This window comes from Odontesthes bonariensis, chromosome 8, assembly GCF_027942865.1.
Source record: "Odontesthes bonariensis isolate fOdoBon6 chromosome 8, fOdoBon6.hap1, whole genome shotgun sequence".
Lineage (NCBI taxonomy): Eukaryota > Metazoa > Chordata > Actinopteri > Atheriniformes > Atherinopsidae > Odontesthes > Odontesthes bonariensis.
Window position 1 is genome coordinate 37,981,551 of NC_134513.1, and position 17,086 is coordinate 37,998,636.

The window sequence follows — 17,086 nt, forward strand, 5'->3', positions numbered from 1 at the left end:
GGGTTTATGTTCATGTTGGAACATGTTTCAGTGAATCTCTGCAGCTGTTACCATGGAAACATCTGCATCTATTTACTTTAAAGCTGCTCAGAACTGAACTAACTCTGGTTCTGACTCAGATTCTGGGTTTATGTTCATGTTGGAACATGTTTCAGTGAATCTCTGTAGCTGTTACCATGGAAACATCTCCATATATTCACTTTAAAGCTGCTCAGAACTGAACTAACTCTGGTTCTGACTCAGATTCTGGGTTTATGTTCATGTTGGAACATGTTTCAGTGAATCTCTTCAGCTGTTACCATGGAAACATCTGCAGATATTCACTTTAAAGCTGCTCAGAACTGAACTAACTCTGGTTCTGCCTCAGATTCTGGGTTTATGTTCATGTTGGAACATGTTTCAGTGAATCTCTGCAGCTGTTACCATGGAAACATCTGCAGATATTCACTTTAAAGCTGCTCAGAACTGAACTAACTCTGGTTCTGCCTCAGATTCTGGGTTTATGTTCATGTTGGAACATGTTTCAGTGAATCTCTGCAGCTGTTACCATGGAAACATCTGCAGATATTCACTTTAAAGCTGCTCAGAACTGAACTAACTCTGCTTCTGCCTCAGATTCTGGGTTTATGTTCATGTTGGAACATGTTTCAGTGAATCTCTGCAGCTGTTACCATGGAAACATCTGCAGATATTCACTTTAAAGCTGCTCAGAACTGAACTAACTCTGGTTCTGCCTCAGATTCTGGGTTTATGTTCATGTTGGAACATGTTTCAGTGAATCTCTGCAGCTGTTACCATGGAAACATCTGCAGATATTCACTTTAAAGCTGCTCAGAACTGAACTAACTCTGGTTCTGCCTCAGATTCTGGGTTTAGGTTCATGTTGGAACATGTTTCAGTGAATCTCTGCAGCTGTTACCATGGAAACATCTGCAGATATTCACTTTAAAGCTGCTCAGAACTGAACTAACTCTGGTTCTGCCTCAGATTCTGGGTTTATGTTCATGTTGGAACATGTTTCAGTGAATCTCTTCAGCTGTTACCATGGAAACATCTGCAGATATTCACTTTAAAGCTGCTCAGAACTGAACTAACTCTGGTTCTGCCTCAGATTCTGGGTTCATGTTCATGTTGGAACATGTTTCAGTGAATCTCTGCAGCTGTTACCATGGAAACATCTGCAGATATTCACTTTAAAGCTGCTCAGAACTGAACTAACTCTGGTTCTGCCTCAGATTCTGGGTTTATGTTCATGTTGGAACATGTTTCAGTGAATCTCTGCAGCTGTTACCATGGAAACATCTGCAGATATTCACTTTAAAGCTGCTCAGAACTGAACTAACTCTGGTTCTGCCTCAGATTCTGGGTTTATGTTCATGTTGGAACATGTTTCAGTGAATCTCTGCAGCTGTTACCATGGAAACATCTGCAGATATTCACTTTAAAGCTGCTCAGAACTGAACTAACTCTGCTTCTGACTCAGATTCTGGGTTTATGTTCATGTTGGAACATGTTTCAGTGAATCTCTGTAGCTGTTACCATGGAAACATCTGCAGATATTCACTTTAAAGCTGCTCAGAACTGAACTAACTCTGCTTCTGCCTCAGATTCTGGGTTTATGTTCATGTTGGAACATGTTTCAGTGAATCTCTGCAGCTGTTACCATGGAAACATCTGCAGATATTCACTTTAAAGCTGCTCAGAACTGAACTAACTCTGGTTCTGCCTCAGATTCTGGGTTTATGTTCATGTTGGAACATCTTTCAGTGAATCTCTGCAGCTGTTACCATGGAAACATCTGCAGATATTCACTTTAAAGCTGCTCAGAACTAAACTAACTCTGGTTCTGCCTCAGATTCTGGGTTTATGTTCATGTTGGAACATGTTTCAGTGAATCTCTGCAGCTGTTACCATGGAAACATCTGCATCTATTTACTTTAAAGCTGCTCAGAACTGAACTAACTCTGGTTCTGCCTCAGATTCTGGGTTTATGTTCATGTTGGAACATGTTTCAGTGAATCTCTTCAGCTATTACCATGGAAATATCTGCAGATATTCACTTTAAAGCTGCTCAGAACTGAACTAACTCTGTTTCTGCCTCAGATTCTGGGTTTATGTTCATGTTGGAACATGTTTCAGTAAATCTCTGCAGCTGTTACCATGGAAACATCTGCAGATATTCACTTTAAAGCTGCTCAGAACTGAACTAACTCTGGTTCTGCCTCAGATTCTGGGTTTATGTTCATGTTGGAACATGTTTCAGTGAATCTCTGCAGCTGTTACCATGGAAACATCTGCAGATATTCACTTTAAAGCTGCTCAGAACTGAACTAACTCTGGTTCTGCCTCAGATTCTGGGTTTATGTTCATGTTGGAACATGTTTCAGTGAATCTCTGCAGCTGTTACCATGGAAACATCTGCAGATATTCACTTTAAAGCTGCTCAGAACTGAACTAACTCTGGTTCTGCCTCAGATTCTGGGTTTATGTTCATGTTGGAACATGTTTCAGTGAATCTCTGCAGCTGTTACCATGGAAACATCTGCAGATATTCACTTTAAAGCTGCTCAGAACTGAACTAACTCTGCTTCTGCCTCAGATTCTGGGTTTATGTTCATGTTGGAACATGTTTCAGTGAATCTCTGCAGCTGTTACCATGGAAACATCTGCAGATATTCACTTTAAAGCTGCTCAGAACTGAACTAACTCTGGTTCTGCCTCAGATTCTGGGTTTATGTTCATGTTGGAACATGTTTCAGTGAATCTCTGCAGCTGTTACCATGGAAACATCTGCATCTATTCACTTTAAAGCTGCTCAGAACTGAACTAACTCTGGTTCTGACTCAGATTCTGGGTTTATGTTCATGTTGGAACATGTTTCAGTGAATCTCTGCAGCTGTTACCATGGAAACATCTGCAGATATTCACTTTAAAGCTGCTCAGAACTAAACTAACTCTGGTTCTGCCTCAGATTCTGGGTTTATGTTCATGTTGGAACATGTTTCAGTGAATCTCTTCAGCTGTTACCATGGAAATATCTGCAGATATTCACTTTAAAGCTGCTCAGAACTGAACTAACTCTGGTTCTGCCTCAGATTCTGGGTTTATGTTCATGTTGGAACATGTTTCAGTGAATCTCTTCAGCTATTACCATGGAAATATCTGCAGATATTCACTTTAAAGCTGCTCAGAACTGAACTAACTCTGTTTCTGCCTCAGATTCTGGGTTTATGTTCATGTTGGAACATGTTTCAGTAAATCTCTGCAGCTGTTACCATGGAAACATCTGCAGATATTCACTTTAAAGCTGCTCAGAACTGAACTAACTCTGGTTCTGCCTCAGATTCTGGGTTTATGTTCATGTTGGAACATGTTTCAGTGAATCTCTGCAGCTGTTACCATGGAAACATCTGCAGATATTCACTTTAAAGCTGCTCAGAACTGAACTAACTCTGGTTCTGCCTCAGATTCTGGGTTTATGTTCATGTTGGAACATGTTTCAGTGAATCTCTGCAGCTGTTACCATGGAAACATCTGCAGATATTCACTTTAAAGCTGCTCAGAACTGAACTAACTCTGGTTCTGCCTCAGATTCTGGGTTTATGTTCATGTTGGAACATGTTTCAGTGAATCTCTGCAGCTGTTACCATGGAAACATCTGCAGATATTCACTTTAAAGCTGCTCAGAACTGAACTAACTCTGCTTCTGCCTCAGATTCTGGGTTTATGTTCATGTTGGAACATGTTTCAGTGAATCTCTGCAGCTGTTACCATGGAAACATCTGCAGATATTCACTTTAAAGCTGCTCAGAACTGAACTAACTCTGGTTCTGCCTCAGATTCTGGGTTTATGTTCATGTTGGAACATGTTTCAGTGAATCTCTGCAGCTGTTACCATGGAAACATCTGCATCTATTCACTTTAAAGCTGCTCAGAACTGAACTAACTCTGGTTCTGACTCAGATTCTGGGTTTATGTTCATGTTGGAACATGTTTCAGTGAATCTCTGCAGCTGTTACCATGGAAACATCTGCAGATATTCACTTTAAAGCTGCTCAGAACTAAACTAACTCTGGTTCTGCCTCAGATTCTGGGTTTATGTTCATGTTGGAACATGTTTCAGTGAATCTCTTCAGCTGTTACCATGGAAATATCTGCAGATATTCACTTTAAAGCTGCTCAGAACTGAACTAACTCTGGTTCTGCCTCAGATTCTGGGTTTATGTTCATGTTGGAACATGTTTCAGTAAATCTCTGCAGCTGTTACCATAGAAACATCTGCAGATATTCACTTTAAAGCTGCTCAGAACTGAACTAACTCTGGTTCTGCCTCAGATTCTGGGTTTATGTTCATGTTGGAACATCTTTCAGTGAATCTCTGCAGCTGTTACCATGGAAACATCTGCAGATATTCACTTTAAAGGTGCTCAGAACTGAACTAACTCTGGTTCTGCCTCAGATTCTGGGTTTATGTTCATGTTGGAACATGTTTCAGTGAATCTCTGCAGCTGTTACCATGGAAACATCTCCATATATTCACTTTAAAGCTGCTCAGAACTGAACTAACTTTGGTTCTGCCTCAGATTCTGGGTTTATGTTCATGTTGGAACATGTTTCAGTGAATCTCTGCAGCTGTTACCATGGAAACATCTGCAGATATTCACTTTAAAGCTGCTCAGAACTGAACTAACTCTGGTTCTGCCTCAGATTCTGGATTTATGTTCATGTTGGAACATGTTTCAGTGAATCTCTGCAGCTGTTACCATGGAAACATCTGCAGATATTCACTTTAAAGCTGCTCAGAACTGAACTAACTCTGGTTCTGCCTCAGATTCTGGGTTTAGGTTCATGTTGGAACATGTTTCAGTGAATCTCTGCAGCTGTTACCATGGAAACATCTGCATCTATTCACTTTAAAGCTGCTCAGAACTGAACTAACTCTGGTTCTGACTCAGATTCTGGGTTTATGTTCATGTTGGAACATGTTTCAGTGAATCTCTTCAGCTGTTACCATGGAAACATCTGCAGATATTCACTTTAAAGCTGCTCAGAACTGAACTAACTCTGGTTCTGCCTCAGATTCTGGGTTTATGTTCATGTTGGAACATGTTTCAGTGAATCTCTGCAGCTGTTACTATGGAAACATCTGCAGATATTCACTTTAAAGCTGCTCAGAACTGAACTAACTCTGGTTCTGCCTCAGATTCTGGGTTTATGTTCATGTTGGAACATGTTTCAGTGAATCTCTTCAGCTGTTACCATGGAAACATCTGCAGATATTCAGTTTAAAGCTGCTCAGAACTGAACTAACTCTGGTTCTGCCTCAGATTCTGGGTTTATGTTCATGTTGGAACATGTTTCAGTAAATCTCTGCAGCTGTTACTATGGAAACATCTGCAGATATTCACTTTAAAGCTGCTCAGAACTGAACTAACTCTGGTTCTGCCTCAGATTCTGGGTTTATGTTCATGTTGGAACATCTTTCAGTGAATCTCTGCAGCTGTTACCATGGAAACATCTGCAGATATTCACTTTAAAGCTGCTCAGAACTGAACTAACTCTGGTTCTGCCTCAGATTCTGGGTTTATGTTCATGTTGGAACATGTTTCAGTGAATCTCTGCAGCTGTTACCATGGAAACATCTGCATCTATTTACTTTAAAGCTGCTCAGAACTGAACTAACTCTGGTTCTGACTCAGATTCTGGGTTTATGTTCATGTTGGAACATGTTTCAGTGAATCTCTGTAGCTGTTACCATGGAAACATCTCCATATATTCACTTTAAAGCTGCTCAGAACTGAACTAACTCTGGTTCTGACTCAGATTCTGGGTTTATGTTCATGTTGGAACATGTTTCAGTGAATCTCTTCAGCTGTTACCATGGAAACATCTGCAGATATTCACTTTAAAGCTGCTCAGAACTGAACTAACTCTGGTTCTGCCTCAGATTCTGGGTTTATGTTCATGTTGGAACATCTTTCAGTGAATCTCTGCAGCTGTTACCATGGAAACATCTGCAGATATTCACTTTAAAGCTGCTCAGAACTGAACTAACTCTGGTTCTGCCTCAGATTCTGGGTTTATGTTCATGTTGGAACATGTTTCAGTGAATCTCTGCAGCTGTTACCATGGAAACATCTGCAGATATTCAGTTTAAAGCTGCTCAGAACTGAACTAACTCTGGTTCTGCCTCAGATTCTGGGTTTATGTTCATGTTGGAACATGTTTCAGTAAATCTAACCAGCTGTTACTATGGAAACATCTGCAGATATTCACTTTAAAGCTGCTCAGAACTAAACTAACTCTGGTTCTGCCTCAGATTCTGGGTTTATGTTCATGTTGGAACATGTTTCAGTGAATCTCTGCAGCTGTTACCATGGAAACATCTGCATCTATTTACTTTAAAGCTGCTCAGAACTGAACTAACTCTGGTTCTGACTCAGATTCTGGGTTTATGTTCATGTTGGAACATGTTTCAGTGAATCTCTGTAGCTGTTACCATGGAAACATCTCCATATATTCACTTTAAAGCTGCTCAGAACTGAACTAACTCTGGTTCTGACTCAGATTCTGGGTTTATGTTCATGTTGGAACATGTTTCAGTGAATCTCTTCAGCTGTTACCATGGAAACATCTGCAGATATTCACTTTAAAGCTGCTCAGAACTGAACTAACTCTGGTTCTGCCTCAGATTCTGGGTTTATGTTCATGTTGGAACATGTTTCAGTGAATCTCTGCAGCTGTTACCATGGAAACATCTGCAGATATTCACTTTAAAGCTGCTCAGAACTGAACTAACTCTGGTTCTGCCTCAGATTCTGGGTTTATGTTCATGTTGGAACATGTTTCAGTGAATCTCTGCAGCTGTTACCATGGAAACATCTGCAGATATTCACTTTAAAGCTGCTCAGAACTGAACTAACTCTGCTTCTGCCTCAGATTCTGGGTTTATGTTCATGTTGGAACATGTTTCAGTGAATCTCTGCAGCTGTTACCATGGAAACATCTGCAGATATTCACTTTAAAGCTGCTCAGAACTGAACTAACTCTGGTTCTGCCTCAGATTCTGGGTTTATGTTCATGTTGGAACATGTTTCAGTGAATCTCTGCAGCTGTTACCATGGAAACATCTGCAGATATTCACTTTAAAGCTGCTCAGAACTGAACTAACTCTGCTTCTGCCTCAGATTCTGGGTTTAGGTTCATGTTGGAACATGTTTCAGTGAATCTCTGCAGCTGTTACCATGGAAACATCTGCAGATATTCACTTTAAAGCTGCTCAGAACTGAACTAACTCTGGTTCTGCCTCAGATTCTGGGTTTATGTTCATGTTGGAACATGTTTCAGTGAATCTCTTCAGCTGTTACCATGGAAACATCTGCAGATATTCACTTTAAAGCTGCTCAGAACTGAACTAACTCTGGTTCTGCCTCAGATTCTGGGTTTATGTTCATGTTGGAACATGTTTCAGTGAATCTCTGTAGCTGTTACCATGGAAACATCTGCAGATATTCACTTTAAAGCTGCTCAGAACTGAACTAACTCTGCTTCTGCCTCAGATTCTGGGTTTATGTTCATGTTGGAACATGTTTCAGTGAATCTCTGCAGCTGTTACCATGGAAACATCTGCAGATATTCACTTTAAAGCTGCTCAGAACTGAACTAACTCTGGTTCTGCCTCAGATTCTGGGTTTATGTTCATGTTGGAACATGTTTCAGTGAATCTCTGCAGCTGTTACCATGGAAACATCTGCAGATATTCACTTTAAAGCTGCTCAGAACTGAACTAACTCTGCTTCTGACTCAGATTCTGGGTTTATGTTCATGTTGGAACATGTTTCAGTGAATCTCTGTAGCTGTTACCATGGAAACATCTGCAGATATTCACTTTAAAGCTGCTCAGAACTGAACTAACTCTGCTTCTGCCTCAGATTCTGGGTTTATGTTCATGTTGGAACATGTTTCAGTGAATCTCTGCAGCTGTTACCATGGAAACATCTGCAGATATTCACTTTAAAGCTGCTCAGAACTGAACTAACTCTGGTTCTGACTCAGATTCTGGGTTTATGTTCATGTTGGAACATGTTTCAGTGAATCTCTGCAGCTGTTACCATGGAAACATCTGCAGATATTCACTTTAAAGCTGCTCAGAACTGAACTAACTCTGGTTCTGCCTCAGATTCTGGGTTTATGTTCATGTTGGAACATCTTTCAGTGAATCTCTGCAGCTGTTACCATGGAAACATCTGCAGATATTCACTTTAAAGCTGCTCAGAACTGAACTAACTCTGGTTCTGCCTCAGATTCTGGGTTTATGTTCATGTTGGAACATGTTTCAGTGAATCATCTGCTTGCTGCTTTTATATAAAACATAAAGAAATGGAGCTGATCAGGACTGTTGAACAGTACTGGAGAAAAACAGCAGGAAACAACAACACGAAGCTGTTGAGGAGAAATATAAAGGTCAGTTGAGACATTGGCGGCGTCCATCCAAACTGCTGAGAGAAGCTTTAAGGCTGGAAAACACTGGATTCTCAGTCACCTACACAACATTCCTCCAGTAGGACTGCAGCTGCTGGGAGAAAGGGGAGAGTGTAACGCATATACATGGTGTCAGCTGTTCGGTGTGAGAAGCTCCTCATGTACAGCTCGTATGAAATTCTACCTCCACAACCACTGTACTGAGTATTAATAGCTCAATTACTCTGGACCATCCACTGCTATTCCATTCAGTCTGCCAGCTTATATGTGAGCAGATCGTCTTACTTTACACGCTGGGTGTATTTATACAGTGCATCTTATCGTAATGAACAGCATCTAATTTTACATGCATGGGACATTGTATCACATCAGATCATAATCCAGGTCTTTCATCCCAACATCAGGTCATCAAGCGTGGTCCACACACTCAAAACATGCCTAAATCTGTCATCTGTTACAGAGCCGGAGCTGCTGCCAGAGCACAACCGTCTCTCCCAACATTCAGTCCGGTTCAGCCCGATTCAGCCGGGATATCACACCTGACGAGTGGACCCGAAGCGTGACATTCTTTAGATCTTCTTTCCTGAATGAAAACAGACATTTGCTCTTGTTGGAGTGTTTTAATAGGACAATATTTTATTCTATTCACTCAGACATTGCACTGGACAAAAACCGTGAGCTTCTCTTTTTTAAGATCATCTTCAATAATTAATATCTTATCAATATAACACAAGCCTTAACAAATCAAAAGTAATAACTGTGATAATCATTCTCTTCCATTTACAGATAACTCCTCATTTACCTTCTGTGTCGGCTCCACATGCATCTCTTTAGAAAAATATGATGTGGGATGTTAATGCAACAGACAACACAAATTCTCTCAGAAATGACTGAAAAAAGGTGAACTTATTTACCACACTGAAGAACATTACAGCCAATAATGACTCGCTTTTCTTTTACAACCAAAAGGTCCCTCAGCCCACTCCCAGGGTCCCTAAAAACAAAGCATGAGCCATCTTTACAAAACCAAACAACAGAAAGAGAATTAAAACCATTTGGTTACATACGTTACATTATAGTCGAGCCATGATGGATGATGGGCCCTTCACATCTTCACTGCAACATGTCAGATCTGGGAAACTCAGAAATATCTTGGAAAATAAACAAATAATCTTTTTTATGTGCTGAGAGATGACAGAGCAAATGTTCAAGCCAAAAAGCATCTTTATCAGCATTTAAGTCCACGAATGCTTTAAAATCCAGTCTCAGGTTCTCCTGATGCAATCTGGGATCCTCCTTCCTCTGATTTATTTTGGAATCCATTCATTGTGTACAAAACTCCACAAGTCAGTCATCCTTAAAATCCAGCCCGAAGGTGACAGTTTTCCAAATGATGACAAACACATGGTTTCAGTTTGTTTTCAAGAAAATGAGAATTCCTATAAAAATGAACACAAGGTCTTCTGTACTCAACACAGAGGATTCATGGGTGGTACATTATAACGTTTTAGAACCTTTTCATTCATGTTCTGGAGACATTTAATTCAGAAACAGCTCAATGAGGAGCACAAAAGTCATGAAATACAGCATCTTTGTTTATATCAGACGATAAACTGTGCATATAAATTAGCATCTTGTCAACACAAGATCTAAATCTTATGTGTGCAGATAAAACATTTGAAGTGCTCTGAATTATTTTTACAAAACATTTTTCTTGGTGTTTCCAACAGTAACAGTTCAGCATTTAGATATTATTTTGTTCCCATTCTGGTTGGCAGCGATAGCAGCAGGCTAAGTTCAAGCTAACTGGATGTGCACATGAACACAGTTAATGTTCAGCATAGCTAACCCGTGTAATGTATCCCTCAGACATGAGACTGATGTCCCTCTGGATATCTCACCATCAGAAAGAGACAGAAATTTCCCACAAAATGTTCAGCTTCATTGACTTTCAGTTAGTTAGCATTTCTTTAATTTAGCTAAAACTCAAACAGTGCAACGAGTTAGATTACGGCTCCATGTTTTATTTTTCTTACCAATCAAGATCACAGTTAAAATATAAAAACAATGACAGCCAACACACAGTTTATACAATGTGTTTGACACTTAAAATGAAATTTAATCCCGTTTAAGCCCCCGTCTCACTTCATTAGCTGGTGAGCTAAAGCTACATTAGCTAACGTTAACGATTCTGCTGGAGAAACTGCGCCTCAGCTCCGAACAATCAAAGTTTCAAAAGATAATGAAGCGATGTTCTTAAAAGGGTTAGGGTTGAAGGATTATTTTCAAATGTTTACTCTCTGATAATATTTGCTCTCTCTGAACAATAATGTAGCCATCTAATACTTGGGTAAGAACAGAGGGTTCGACAACTTTTAAGCTAACATTCATGACTTATAGTAGTTAAGCTACCACGTTTACTTTATCTAAAATCTATTCAGTGCTGTCATCCTTAAATCTTGCTTTTGATTTTGAAGGGGATAACTGTGTAAGGGATTTTTTTTATGTTTCGTAACAAATTGTGTTGACAACTGTCAGTTATCTCCCTTTAACCCTGCTGAAATGCCCATTAAGAGAAAAATCAACATCACACATTAAATAAATCAGCAAGCAGGACAAGACAGATAAGCTCTGCTTCATTAACGGAACTATTATCACAAACAGACATCAACATTTTCCACAACATATTTCTGTACAGCAGGGAGGAAGGCAGCTGGCTCTGATAGCAAGGTCTGGTATAAAACTGATAGCTACAAAGTCAGAACCAGAACCCGGACTACTCATCCACACATGCATGCTGCTGAGCGCTGTGACTTACACGGAAACACACGGGCCCATGCACTCAAACACACACAGATTTGCATGCTCAAAGTTTTCATTGTCTGCTTTTTGGACGTCTCAGCTGCACAGTTCAAGTTCGTCCACTTGGAATCAGTCAGAATAAAATCTCCTTGCTGTGGTAGAGCATTCGTCAGCTCTCTGATGTGGCCCTCATCCAGGACCACCATACTGCAGATCACAGCTTTGAGAGCCACGCCTGAACTCAGCCCACCTTTTGTGACCGACGTGCTTAAAGTCGTCATGGCTGGAGGCAGCTCAATGCAAGTCACTGTGGTTTAAAGCTGCAGTCTGCAGGATTTGTTGTTGTCATACGTAAAGTCCTACTTTTTGGCATTTTAAGAGTTTACATGATCTATCAGAACGCTTGAAGTTGAAAACGGTGACCTCCGTAGTCGCAAAATGCAAGAAATGCTTATTTTTTAACCGAAAAATAAAAAGTTATTCAACTTCCTGTCCCGCCCCATCAAAACACATGAGAACTCGTGCACGTAGACGTGCACGCCAGATGCGCCTACACGACTCCTCATTCATCAACTCACCTGTCATTTGCGATCATGGAAGACACAGTAAGAAGACTAGCCCGTAATGAAGTTCAATAGTCCAGATAAATAAGCGTGGGGACGAGCCTACCTTGTATCGCGCGTGCACAATCGGTGATTGACAGGCAGCAGAGCCCAGCTCGTAAACCTGATTGGTTACCTTTTACCGGTCCGGTCTGCAATTTTGTAAACAAACCTGCTGGCTTTGGAGGGACCTAGCGGGACAAATAGGGGACCTAGAAAACTCATTTTTTTTTGTATTGGGGTATTTAATGTACTACTTTCAGAATCCCCGGACAGTTCCAGGCATTATGCTTGAAAAAGAGTTGCAGACTGCAGCTTTAACTAGCTAAAAAATAAATAAACAGATTTCTGAAAATATAAATAGCTTTCTGTTAATGAACAAAAACATGTGAAGAAAAATAGAACATAATCAAAAAAGGAATAAAATAAATAAAGAATTGTCTCCTTTTAAACAAACTCTCACCTACAGTCTCAGAAGTTTATTTACAGTACACACGTTTATTTTTATACGTCTATATTCTTTAATTGATATAAACTTTTTGTCTGTTTCTTTATTCATTAATGTATTTGCATAAAATCCCCATCAAGTTTGCACAACTCTCATCATAAAAACAAGTATTTCTCTGATGTCCTCACAGCCAGTGACAAGTGTGAAGACTAAATCTCATTGTTTTCAATCTTGAAAATATGAAAATATCTCCGCTCTGCTGATTCTACTGGCCAGACTTTATTCCATGCTGGAGGTGGCCTGGGTTGGAGGCAGCAGGCAGGGGTTGGCTTACTCATAGACCCTCATTTGTGCACTCAAGTGTTTCCCCCATGGACGAGGGGGTGGTCTCCCTGCACCTTCGGATCCGACTGTTATTTGCTTATGCGCCTAATGAAAATTCAGAGTGCCCAGCCTTCTTGGAGACTTTGGGTTTGGTGCTGGGAAGTGCGCTGTCCTACTGAAGGACCCAAGAAGGACAACTGAGTCCTACTTCATTGTCCTACTGGGTACTTCAATGCTCATTTGGGCAATGACAGTGAAATCTGGAGAAACCTGCCCAATCTGAACCAACATAGGGTATTGTTGTTGGACTTCTGTGCTAGTCGTGGTTTGTTCAACAAACACCATGTTGAGCATAGGGGTGTCTATAAGTGCACCTGGCATCAGGACACCCTAGGTTGCAGGTCAATGATTGATTTTGTAATCATATAATCAAACCTGCAGCTATATGTCGGATACTCGAGTGAAGAGGGGAGCTGACCTGGTGGTGAGTTGGATCAGGTGGTGTAAGAGGTTGCCAGACAGGCTTGGTGCACCCAAGCCTTTAGTGAGGGGGTGTTGGGAACATAAGATGAGGCCTCATTCCATAAGATCTTTAACACCCAGAAGAATGAATCCTATGGAGCTTGGTTAGCTTGTGGGATTCTGGAGGCAGCTGACAGACACCAACAGGCCAAATGGAAAGCAGCTCGGACAGTTGCAGATTCAAAAGGAGTTTGAGGAGACTCGCCAATCTCTGGGGCTAAAGTTGCTGAGGTAGTTAAACAACTCAGTGGCATCATGACCCTAGGGGTGGATGAGATCTGCCCTCAGTTCCCGAAGGCCCTGGATGTTATTGGGTTGTCTTGGTTGATACGCCTGTGCAATACTGCATGGAGGTCTCAGGCCTGACTGGTTGACCGACCTGGGAGGTGGTTCCTTTATTTAAAAAGCGGTATGTTCCAGCTACAGATGGATCATAATTCTCAGCCTCCTTTGGAAAGAGGCTATATGCCGGGATGCTGGAGAGTCTGGAAAATAGTCACACCAAAGATCCATGAGGAGCTCTGTTGTTTTTACATCCTGGTTGTGGCATTCAGGGTAAGCTCTTTACCCTCTCAAGGATGTTGGAGGGTGCGTTAGAGGCTGTTAATTCAGTTTTCATCTGTTTTGTGGACGTAGGGACTTGGAATCCTGTGGTAGATGGAATATGGGGTATCGGGCCTCTTCTTACAGGCTATTTAGTCCATTTACAACCAGAGTGACCGCTTGGTTTCCATTGCTGGCTGTAAGTCAGTTGCATTTCTGGTGCATATTAGACTCCACCAGGGCAACATTTCTTGGAGCAGCCAAGGGTTGGAGGATCTCCTGGGCCAATTTGTGGCTGAATAAAAAGCATCATGGATGAAAATGAGGACCTCCAAGTCTGAGGCCATGGTTAGGGTTAAAAAAAGGTGGATTGCCCACTCCAGGTTGGGGTTGAGTTACTGCCTAAATTGGATGAGTTTAAGTATCTCAGTGTCTTGTTCAAGAGTGAGGGTATAAAAGAGTGGGAGGTTGAAAGGCGGATTAGGGCAGCGCCTGCACTGATGCGGACGTTGTTCCGGTCTGTTGTGGTGAAGAAAGAGCTGAGTTGGATGGCTAAGCTGTTAACTTACTGGTCCATCTTTGTTCCAACCGTCACCTATACAATACAAGTGGCTGAAATGAGCTCTCTCCAAAGGGTGACTGGGTTCACCACTAGGATTAGGGTAAGGAACCTGGTGATCTGTGAGGGGCTCAGGGTAGAGTCGCTGCTCCTCCACACTGAAAGGAGCCAGTTGAAGTGGCCTTCAGGTTACCTTCTGCACACCTTCCACAGGAGGTGTTTTGGACATAAGGAAGGCCTCAGGGCAGACCCAGGACCCGCTGAGGAGACCATATCTCTCTGTTGGCTTGAGAATGACTCGGTGTCGCCCTGGAAGAGCTGAAGCAAGTAACTGAAGAGGAAAGAGGGAGGTCTGGGGATCTCCGCTTAGACTGTTGCCTCCACAAACCAGTCCCGGATAAGAGGCAGAAAATGGATGGATGGTTTTGATAAGACATCTCTGATGCGCATGTCAGTTACCCAGGAGTACAAGAAATTCATGATGAACATGTATCAAAGATAAACAGCAACATAATGTACACAATTATGTGATGTATTGAATCACTAATCGAGGTGCTCCATGTTTTTTGATTTAAATCTTAAAAATGAATATGTTAAATTAAGAAGAATGCCAACCACAAAACAAGATACCGACTTCTAGATATTCTTCTTGAAACGGGTTCCATGAAATGCCAAAGCATTGGTCACCAGGCCGTCTAGGACTGTGATGCAAAGTGTGATGATTCTGAATGATCTACTCAGTCTGGTGTCTTGTCTCTGTTCAGTACTGGGATAAGTTAGATAAAGTCTACATGATCACAAAGACTATAAGCAGGTGAGTGCTGATGGCCCATGGAAGACCATGTTAAGAGCAAAATAATAACTCTGTACAATTCCCAAGCTACTTTAATCTTTAACTGAACTGTATGAGACTTTTGAAGCTGCTTTCCCAGGATGTTGTGGGTGCTGCACACTGCTTCTAGCCCATTCATATCCAGGTGTTTCATGACATGAAAGGGGCACATATCACATCTTTGTGAAATTAGCTTCCTCGTTTTCTATGATGAGGTAAAAGTAATTCAGTCGTCTGGCAGCTCTGAACACTCAGTTCCAGTGTGTTTTGTGCAGGTTAAAGCAGAAGTAAAGTTTAGAGGAAGATTAAACTTTACAGTCCAAACACAGAACTGTGCGAGTCTGTCAGAACCACTCAGGGCCCAACACAGACTGCAGTCCGTTACATACTTTCAGACTTTACTGCAGCTTTCTTTTCCCACGCTTTTACTGTTTGTTTTAACCTTTGTTCATCCATTTCTTTCACTTGCATGTGATTTAGTGAGCGAACAGAACTTGCATGGCTTTCTGACCGTGGTTCTTTGCACCTGTCGGTGTCAGTACACTTAATTACATAAATGCTGATAGTTCAGTGCCTCTCTTATGGCAGTTCCATGCGGTCTCTACACTTTTGTTAGATGATTCACATTGTGATCGGGTCCCATGTAACTTGGTGCAAAGTTTGCAGAAGTTGGTGCTAATGGTGAGAAACAGTTCCCAAGTAAGGCTCTAGAATAAAGGACCGTAAATAAGTGAAACAGAAGGACATCTTAGGTCTGAATCATGCAAAACTACCAGTGGTCACATGATGTAAATGTACATGAACGTTCCTTTAAAATAATTTATGTATATCTATCTCTTTAAATTGTACTTTTGATCAGGTCCTGGTTTCTTATAATGACATTTTTTATCATTCTAGAAAGGTGTTAATTTTAAGATAAGCCTAATTCACCTGGGGTCCTTCTTTAGGTTGAAGTTGTTCTCATCAGTTCAGACTCAGCTGAACCAAACCAACATGTTGGGGAGATATCACTCATAGATTCCTTCTGCTTCTGGTGTTTGTGTTAAAATAAATGACCTATTTTCTCTTCCCCCTGAACAAACTCAGGACTGACATTGTCCTCACATTTAACATCTTACTGGGAAAACAGTGATGCTGACGACTTTGGTTTTTCTCATTTCTGAGATCTGCCGTTCGCCGAGGTGTGAGCAGATTTACTTCTCCTGTGATGATGGAATAAAATCCTTCCCAAAGAAAAGGCAGAAAAAGATGAGGCTCCAGTCCTCAGTCAGTAGGAGTATGTACAGATGGACCCGTGTGTCCACAGCAGGTTTGAATCCTTTAAGCTGCCGTTTCCTTCCTGAAAACACGAGGCAGCTACCAAACCCTCTGAACCTGTTGAGGTGCCGCAACATTGACCGTCGTCATCCTGCAGCACGGCGGGTGGCAGTTGGGGGGCTGCCATCAGGTCTAGAGAGCGGACACCCGGACGATGTTGGCCTGAGAGTAGTCGGTGGAGCTGGTTGATTCGTCGCCCTCTGGTGTGGTTCCGGGTGGCGTGGGCGTGGTGATCACGGCGGCGGTGAGATAGGGCTGGTCGCAGTTCAGAGGGACGGTCTCCTCAAATTTGGCATTTAGACTGGAGCGACTGGAGCGACTAAAGAAACAGAGCAAACAGACAAGAACAGTGTGAGTGAAGGTGGGATTCACTCAGGGTTTCAGGGGGCACGTGTGTCCTGGTTGGATCCCGTCGGGATTCCTCCGTCACACGGGGGGCTCCATAAACTCTGGGTTTGTTTCAGTTTTTGTTTGCCAAGTGTCACCACAGTTAAGTTCGCTTCAGGAGCAGCTGAGAAGCTGATTGAGTGAGGGATGAGAAGCTGGGATGTCTGATAAAATAAAGCTAAAAGCAGAGCACATTACTGACCTTAAGTGAACCAGATTCAGTTCTGTTGATCAAAAACAGGAGCTGAAGCTCAGGAAAACTAAATTCT

General features: G+C 41.6%; 1 protein-coding gene across 1 annotated transcript in view; it reads right to left on the reverse strand.

Annotated features, from left to right (window-relative positions):
- Positions 1–9,148: 9,148 nt before the first annotated feature.
- The window catches only part of LOC142385662 (A-type voltage-gated potassium channel KCND2-like), a 261,463-nt gene continuing 253,525 nt past the window's right edge, over positions 9,149–17,086 (reverse strand). Inside the window, exon 5 of the mRNA XM_075472376.1 lies at positions 9,149–16,749. Within this exon, the coding sequence (XP_075328491.1) occupies positions 16,563–16,749 (187 nt within the window). The 3' untranslated portion in view covers positions 9,149–16,562. The remainder of the gene's footprint in view (positions 16,750–17,086) is intronic.